We start from the raw sequence: 9,064 nt of genomic DNA, 5'->3' as shown, positions 1-9,064 counted from the left end.
TATAGATATATATATATACAGAATGTGCGCTGTACCTTTGGTATATAATAATAATAAATGATAATGAGGACTTTGTATAGCGCCTAATCCTTAGAAGCTCTAAGCGCTTTACAACATTAGACAACACCAATAAGATTTTTTTTAAAAAAAACAACATATAATGATATGATTACAAAAACAAACACCATGAAATTAGAAAACATTAAAAAAAATCATGCTGAGAATATTTAAGGTAGGAAACATTATTAGGTCTTTAAGTTTGTTCTTGCAGTCGAAATAAGTGAGTTTTGAGAGCACTCTTGAATGTGATCACTGTGTCTTTGTGTCTAAGTTCAGTGGGCAATTCATTCCACGTTCCTGGGCCCTGGTATGCAAAAGAACGCTGTCCATATGACTTTGTTTTCATTGTGGGAATAATGAGTATACGATTGTCAGAAGAGGAGCGTAAGTATCTTGCTGGTGTTTACACATGGGTGAGGTCGGATGGGTATGTTGTACTAGAGTCTGACAGTGAAACGTAGCACAGAGAACAAATTTTGTGTTTGATTCTGAGTCGAATTGATAGCCAGTGAAGGATACAGAGCAGCGGGGAGGTGTGCTCTGATCGTGGTACTCTAAGTATGATCAGAGCAGCTGTGTTTTGAACTTTTTGAAGTTTCTGGAGCAGATATTGAGATGAACCAGACAGAATTAAGTTACAATAGTCCAGTTTTGAAAGTATTAATGAACACACAAGTGTTTTAGTGGCATCAACTGAAAGATATTTGCGACTTGAGCTGATGCGTCTCAGTTCAAGATATGCAGCCTTGCATATGTTCATGACATTTTGGTGCAACGTGAGAGTACTGTCCAGAGTAACACCTAGGTTTCGTACTGATTGTGTGAATTTAATTTTGGTATTGCTGATATTTATTGTTTAAGTTAAAGGATGTGAATGAGAAAGTGTTTGTGTTGTGATCAGAATGGCCTCAGTTTTATCACCATTCATCTGCAGCTTGTTACATGTCATCCATGATTTCACATCAGAAATGCACCTCACTACACCTTGGATGGTAGCATCAGCTTCAGTTGGGTGGCTAGATTTGTATATTTGGGTGTCATCAGCATACAATTGGTGAGACACTGGATGATGATCTATGACACTTGAGAGCGATTGAGTGTACAGAATGAAGAGAATAGGTCCAAGAACAGACCCCTGTGGAACACCACAACATAGATCAACTGGGCTGGAGTGTATTCCATCTGCAGATACAATTTGTGTCCTGTTGACCAAGTAGGACTTGAACCATAGTAAGGCTGTATCATGAATGCCAAATACATGCTGGAGACGGTGAAGTGATATATCATTGTGCCAAATGCTGCAGACAAATCAAGGAGGGTGAGGACTGTAATCTTTCCGCTATCCAACGCAGAGAGAATGTCATTAACTACTTTTAGAAGAGTAGTTTCAGTACTGTGGCACGGGCGATATGCAGATTGTACATTGCTAAAAAGACTGTTTGAATTTAGATGAGATATAAGCTGAGATACAACAACCTTTTCTAAGATTTTTTTATATGAATGAGAGATTAGAAACTGGGTAGTAGTTCTTTAAATCGTTATGGTCTAGTGTTGGTTTCTTTAGCAGAGGCCTTACAATGGCAGTTTTGAAAAATGATGGGAATTCCCCGGATGAGAGAGAGGTATTAATAACATCAGTTAGTGAAGGCAATACTGGAGTTCTCCCTCTCTCTCTCTCAAACGTCAAAGAGAGAATGCTAACTGGTGATCAGAAATCTATTAAGGCAAGACTTAGATCTGTGTGTCACTTATAATTCCATTGTAATGCTATAAAACCGTGCTTTGGGGCTCAATGTAAGTTTACAGGTGCAAAATAGCTATCTTTATTCCGGCAAACAATAACAACGCATGTCCACACTACCCGTCTTACGCTCGCACCTCAGCCGACTCTGCAGTCCAGGGTATGGGATCTATATTACTCCACTATGACTAATTCTCTCTCTCTCTCTCTCTCTCTCTCTCTCTCTCTCTCTTACGATAGATAGGTAGACATATATAGACACACACACAGAGATAAAGAGAGAGAGAGAGAGAGAGAGATAGTATGTTGACTTCGTACGTGTGTATTGAAGGAGGGAGTGATCTCACATCCCTTTCCAGTGTGTCCGCCACAAAATGTAGTTCTGCAACGATTGCTAGTATCCACAATCCTTTCCGAAATTATTGAGTTGCTTCTTTATTGAGCTTCACTTTTCATTCATATTGATTAAATAAATAAAAGGGACGCTAACGATTTAAAGTTGGACGTTGGTTTCAGTCGAGAAAGTAGAGCACACTTAAACGTATATGTCTAACATCCCTAGCATTGATAGTGAGGCCATTCGATCAGCTGCGATTACATCGAATCTAGCTGGGGACTAGTCAGTGCGACGAAATGATGAAGCTACACAAGGTATGTCAAGCACGTAAGGTTATTTACAATTGATCTAAGATATTGTTAAACTTTACTTACCATGCTAATGACCATAACAATGCATGTGTCCTCTCCATCGCTCTCGCGGATTTTCAGCCAGCTTTACCATCGAAGAGTAAAACTGACATGTTGGATGATCAATCAAGAGCGGGGAGTGGGGGGCGGTGCAACAGGGGTTACTAAAATTTGTTTTATTGTCCATATCTGTGTTTCTCTGTTTGCAGATTAGTCTGTCAGGTTTGTCAACACAGTACAGATCCAAACAGACAGACTAATGCTAGAAAGAGAAAGAGCTAGATTTTGTATGGTTTCGTGGGGTTTAACGTCGTTTGTCAGCATGTGATAGACTATATACAGTGGCAAGTATATTCAGGGCAGCAAGAGCCCTGGAAGTACTCAGACAGAACCACCGACCTATGGGAAGCTACTGGCAAAGTTTCTCAAATAACCACGTTGGTCGAGCCAAGCCTCGACCGGACATGGTAATAGGTGAGATACGAGTAATATGTAAAGACTTTGCAAACAACTAGATCATTTGGGACCCCAGAGAGATTGAAAAAGAGAGGGGGGGACAGAGAGATAGAGACAGAGAGAGACAGACAGAGTGACAGAGAGAGAGGGAGTGAGAGGGAGAGAGAGAGCCAGAGAAAGACTCAAAATTTGCGATCAGTACGCTCCTTAATCCTTGATCTTTGAGAGACAGACAAACAGATAGATTGACAACTTGAGACGCAAAGGCAAAGATAAATATGGATCAACTGTTTTAAACCTGCCATACTCATTCAGCATCAAATATAAAAACGAGAGAGAGAGTAAGAGAGAATTTTTAGACATTTTAATATTTAAACGTGATCTATTTTCGAATCTTTTTTGTTGGTTAAAATACCAACAAAATATAACATAAAATAGATTATATGTTGTGTATAACAAGGAATTTACCATTGTTATGGCAACTATCTTATCACTGATGTCATAAAACACTGCACAAACCTCTTATGAAAAGTTTACACATTTCATGATAAGGACCAGGGTTACTCGGTGCAAATTCAAGTTTACGCTTCCATCCAGAAAAAATCTTTTTTTCTCTCTCAGTCCACAAATTTCAACCTATTTCTGTCCCTTCAGGCAAGAGAGATTTATAATTCTTTACAATTCGAGGATTATTATTATTTCCGGTTGGCTTCCTATTTTATTAACAATTGAAAACTTGACAGTATGAAAACAGTAATTTACTGTTGATGACATCATACTTATATGTGTGATTATAAACGATAGGCGAATCACACGTTGATACACCAACGGTACTGGAATATCAATTTGCTTTATTCTGACACTTTAACGGCTCTGTTATTTTATTGTAAGTGATGCATATGGTCCCGTTTTTTGCAGGTGTTATTTTTCAAAAATTCGTCTTCTTTGCTTGCACATCGCTAAGTGTAACAGTGATGATCCAAGTCGACGACCTGATGACAAGTAATATAAAGCGGTTTCTTGTTGGGATTTTTTGGCATGGTTTCTTTTCATCCTTCACACACAAAAGACTAATCAGCACAAACATTCTGTGTAAATATCGCACACACTTCCGATAATTCACAAGCACTTTCACTTTTACTGGAGTTCATATGGTGTTCGTAACTTAACTCACAAATGTTTGTCTGCACATGGACCATTATAATTTCGTTAGTATTTGGGACACAAAGTCTCAACGCTAGGCAACAGATATATCTTTCTCTACATTGGACATTTATTCGAACAGTTCTTTAACATTGGTAATAACATAGAATTGCTGATAATATATGTGAGTATGTCTGGTAAATGTTCCTCGATGAAGATTTCCACGAATCCCTTGATGGATAATTATCAAGGTATTGCGAGGGACTTACACTTAATGAATGTTTGATATTTCTCGAGGTCCACACACGGTCTCTGTTAAAATTGCGGCTGGTTCTAAAAGACACGTTACTTTTCGGCGTTTGTTGGACATGTATGAGTTTCTGCTGCCTGCTTATAACGGCTTCCATTCTTGTGTGTTTGCAGGACATCATAGCTACCAGGACAACAGGGGCTGAACACATATCTTGACTGTTGTTGCATCTGGCTATAAGTAATTTGATAGTCGTGAACTGATCGACAGATAAGACTTTGCGTCATCCACTGCCCGGAGGAACTGAAACGTTGGTGTTAATTTAGAAGGTGTACTAAGATAGAACCAGGCAAAACAAATGTACTTAATAAACGCAGCCGCTATCTGTTCGAGGAACCGGGATTTGAGCGTGTAAGTAAAAGTAAAATTTATGAATGTCAGTTTCCAAAATGGGTAATATTAAACTTATCTTCTTTTATGAGCTTGACACTAATATTAGTAATGGATATGGGTCGATCATCACATCTTGACACTAACAGTAGTAATGGATATGGGTAGATCATCACATATTGACACTAATAGTAATAATGGATATGGGTCGATCATCACATCTTGACACTAATAGTAGTAATGGATATGGGTCGATCATCACATCTTGACACCAATAGTAGTAATGGATATGGGTCGATCATCACATCTTGACACTAACAGTAGTAATGGATGTGGGTCGATCATCACATCTTGACACTAATAGTAGTAATGGATATGGGTCGAACATCACATCTTGACACTATTAATAGTAGTAATGGATATGGGTCGAACATCACATCTTGACACTAACAGTAGTCATGGATATAGGTCGATCATCACATATTGACACCAATAGTAGTAATGGATATGGGTCGATCATCACATATTGACACCAACAGTAGTAATGGATATGGGTCGATCATCACATCTTGACACTAATAGTAGTAATGGATATTGGCCAATCATCACATCTTGACACTAATAGTAGTAATGGATATTGGTCGAGCATCACATCTTGACACTAACAGTAATCATGGATATGGATCGATCAACACATATTGACACCGAAAGTAGTAATGGATATGGGTCGATCATCGCATATTGATACCAATAGTAGTAATGGATATGGGTCGATCATCACATCTTGACACTAATAGTACTAATGGATATGGGTCGAGCATCACATCTTGACACTATTAGTAGTAATGGATGTGGGTCGATCATCACATCTTGACACTAATAGTAGTAATGGATATGGGTAGATCATCGCATCTTGACACTAATAGTAATAATGGATATGGGTCGAGCATCACATCTTGACACTATTAATAGTAGTAATGGATATGGGTCGAGCATCACATCTTGACACTAACAGTAGTCATGGATATGGGTCGATCATCACATATTGACACCAATAGTAGTAATGGATATGGGTCGATCATCACATATTGACACTAATAGTAGTAATGGATATGGGTCGATCATCACATCTGGACACTAATAGTAGTAATTGATATGGGTCGATTATCACATCTTGACACTAATAGTAGTAATGGATATGGGTCGATCATCACATATTGACACCAATAGTAGTAATGGATATGGGTCGATCATCACATCCTAATGAATATGGGTTGATCATCACATATTGACACCAATAGTTTTAATGGATATGGGTCGATCATCACATCTGGACACTAATAGTAGTAATGGATACGGGTCAATCATCACATCTTGACACTAATAGTAGTAATGGATATGAATCGAGCATCACATCTTGACACTACTAATAGTAGTAATGGATATTGGTCAAGCATCACATCTTGACACTAATAGTAGCAATGGATATGGGTCGATCATCACATCTTGACACTAACAGTAGTAATGGATATGGGTCCATCATCACATCTTGACACTAATAGTAGTAATGGATATGGGTCGAGCATCACATCTTGACAGTACTAATAGTAGTAATGGATATTGGTCGCGCATCACATCTTGACACCAATAGTAGTAATGGATATGGGTCGATAATCACATCTTGACACTAATAGTAGTAATGGATATGGGTCGATCATCACATCTTGACACTAATAGTAGTAATGGATATGGGTCGATCATCACATATTGACACTAATAGTTGTAATGGATATGGTTCAATCATCACATCTTGACACTAATAGTAGTAATGGATATTGGTCGAGCATCACATCTTGACACTAATAGTAGTAATGGATATGGGTCGATCATCACATCTTGACACTAATAGGATCATCACATCTTGACACAAATAGCAGTAATGGATATGGGTCGAGCATCACATCTTGACACTAACAGTAGTCATAGATATCGGTCGATCATCACATATTGACACCATCAGTAGTAATGGATATTGGTCGATCATCACATCTTGACACTAATAGTAGTAATGGATATGGGTCGAGCATCACATCTTGACATTACTAATAGTAGTAATGGATATTGGTCGAGCATCACATCTTGACACTAACAGTAGTCATGGATATGGGTCGATCATCACATCTTCAAAATCGCTAGAGTGAACGTCTGCCAATGTTTCTCTGTTAGTGTTGAGTGATTCAGAACTTGGAATCGTTCACATTCTTTCTGACATCTCCTTTGACTTAGCTAATATACGTTGTAGATTTATAAGTGTAACCACACCAAAGATTACGGTGTAGTTCAGTTCCAATTTGACTTTCTACCTGAAGATGGAAGTTCAAGAAATTATTGCATTTCTCTTTAGAGATTTGCATAAAATAAATTGAACATACATGATAACAAAGCATATGGGGATGGTCAGGACCTATCAAAGAAAATAAGTGAAAATACCAGCAATGTCTGGAAACCAGGTGACTAGATAAAAGCCAGTTATATATCAAGAGAAAGAACATTGGTTTTTAGAGTGCAGAACGTGAAAAGAAACTGCAGGATGATTAAGACGAGGAGTTAGAAGACAATGCAATAACAGAAGGAATAGCAAGACACTAGAAAGGACAAATGAACTTCATGAACGTTTAAAAGTTCATTGTGGTTATTGTTTGACAAAGATATACGAAATATCTGTAAAATAAAAATAAAAATGTCCTGATTTGTTTTGATTATAATGATAATTATTAATGTTATTATTGCAATTAATAGTAGCAGAATTATAAGTCCACACGTGGATAGACAGTGAGAATGATATTGTCCGCTAAGTTTATTTGGATCAGGTGACAGCGACACCCAATCAAAATTGAGAAGGAGGGCGTGATAAAAATATCGATCCGAATTATATATAACTTCTAACTAGCAAGCAAAAATTTACTCTCACCTAGGAAGATTGATGAGCAATATAGGGTCACTCCGAGAGAGCTACTCGTAATTTGGCGGTAAAACTTAGAGATAAGATTCTAAGAAAAGATAAAGCTTCGTAAAGGTCAGTAGGTTATTTGCTCGATTTTTGCAGAATATTACAGCATTGCAATTGTAATTATGTGTAGTATGTATAATTAATTATTAGGATCGTTTAGCATGCAGAATTACCTTTGTAGTGTTAATTTACATGCGTATTTGAGAATAGAGTTTGAGTATTATGTAGAGAATTACGTAGATTGTTAGCTTGTGGTCAGAATTAATTTTCTAATTTGCTATGAAGTTACTTCGTAGTAATCTAGTGCATTTGTTTATATGATATGTTTCATTTTACACATGCTTGAATTGTGGGTTTAAAAAAAAAGTTAAAGTGTGTAAGATTAGTTAATATGGATGCACGGATATTTGAATATTTGTATACTTTGTATGAGTTGTAATGTAAAGAAATTCTTCTGACTGTTGTGATATTGTTTAGTATAATGGGATTAGGAATATGTACTGATGTGCCGCAATTTATTGATGTATGTATGAGAGGAAATTTATATCGTGCTTTTATTACGACGTTGTTTTACCATACAAGAACGTATGAGTATTTCGATGTCAATGAATACGTGACCGAAGAAATTTAATAGTCGTTATCTCATGATAGGCTGGATGTAGTGTAAGATGATAGGGCTAAAGAAAATATTGTACCGTCCTTGTGTTTTCACAGGAAGCTTTTTGTGGGACAGAACTTCCGGTTCAGTTAAGTCCCGAGTCTCTAAGAGGGGAGACAGAAGAAAGACTAGCAGAGCAGTGGAAGTGGACAAGTCTAGTCGGTAGAGAGTCGAGGAGGAAGAGGAAAATGAGTCGAGGAGGAGAAAGTAAAGGAGGAGCAGGGGTATCGAGGAGTCGATGGAGAGAAGGTATTTGGAAAAAGTCGCAAAGAAGAGGAGAAGGAATTGGAAAAATAGGAGAGAAGAATACACAGAGGGGTAGAATACAAAGACAGGTGGAAAGCTATCTCACACTAAAAATCAAATGATGCAATAGGCTATCACATGGTCGAGCGGAAGGAGAGTACTTAGGAAATTTTAATCATTTGATTATTGAATTGTCATTAAATTGTTCTTAGTTGAATTTTACTTTTTTGTATATTCAATTATGTAACCGTCGCCATTTCTGACTGGGTGCTTGGAGTTTTACATCTACCTTTCACTAATTTAACTTCCAATCAAAATCGACTTCTCTAATTGTTTAAATAAATATTGGAAGCACCCCACCCCACAACTACCAGTATGTATATATATAAATATATATATATATATATATATATATATATATAT

The 9,064-nt window shown here is 37.3% G+C and overlaps 1 protein-coding gene across 1 annotated transcript; it reads left to right on the top strand.

Moving 5' to 3' along the window:
- The first annotated feature begins 2,388 nt into the window (after positions 1-2,388).
- LOC149789540 (uncharacterized) lies at positions 2,389-8,858 on the top strand. Its single transcript, XM_089973310.1, has 2 exons — positions 2,389-2,452; positions 8,452-8,858. Exons 1-2 carry the CDS (start codon positions 2,435-2,437, stop codon positions 8,761-8,763), a joined length of 330 nt encoding a protein of 109 aa, XP_089829436.1. The 5' UTR covers positions 2,389-2,434; the 3' UTR covers positions 8,764-8,858.
- The last annotated feature ends 206 nt before the right edge of the window (positions 8,859-9,064 follow it).

The sequence above is a fragment of the Sinohyriopsis cumingii genome, chromosome 10, assembly GCF_028554795.1.
Source record: "Sinohyriopsis cumingii isolate HCF-2022 chromosome 10, ASM2855479v2, whole genome shotgun sequence".
In the NCBI taxonomy this organism is placed as follows: domain Eukaryota; kingdom Metazoa; phylum Mollusca; class Bivalvia; order Unionida; family Unionidae; genus Sinohyriopsis; species Sinohyriopsis cumingii.
Note: the sequence above shows the minus strand (reverse complement) of the source record. Positions and strands in the feature narration are given on the sequence as shown.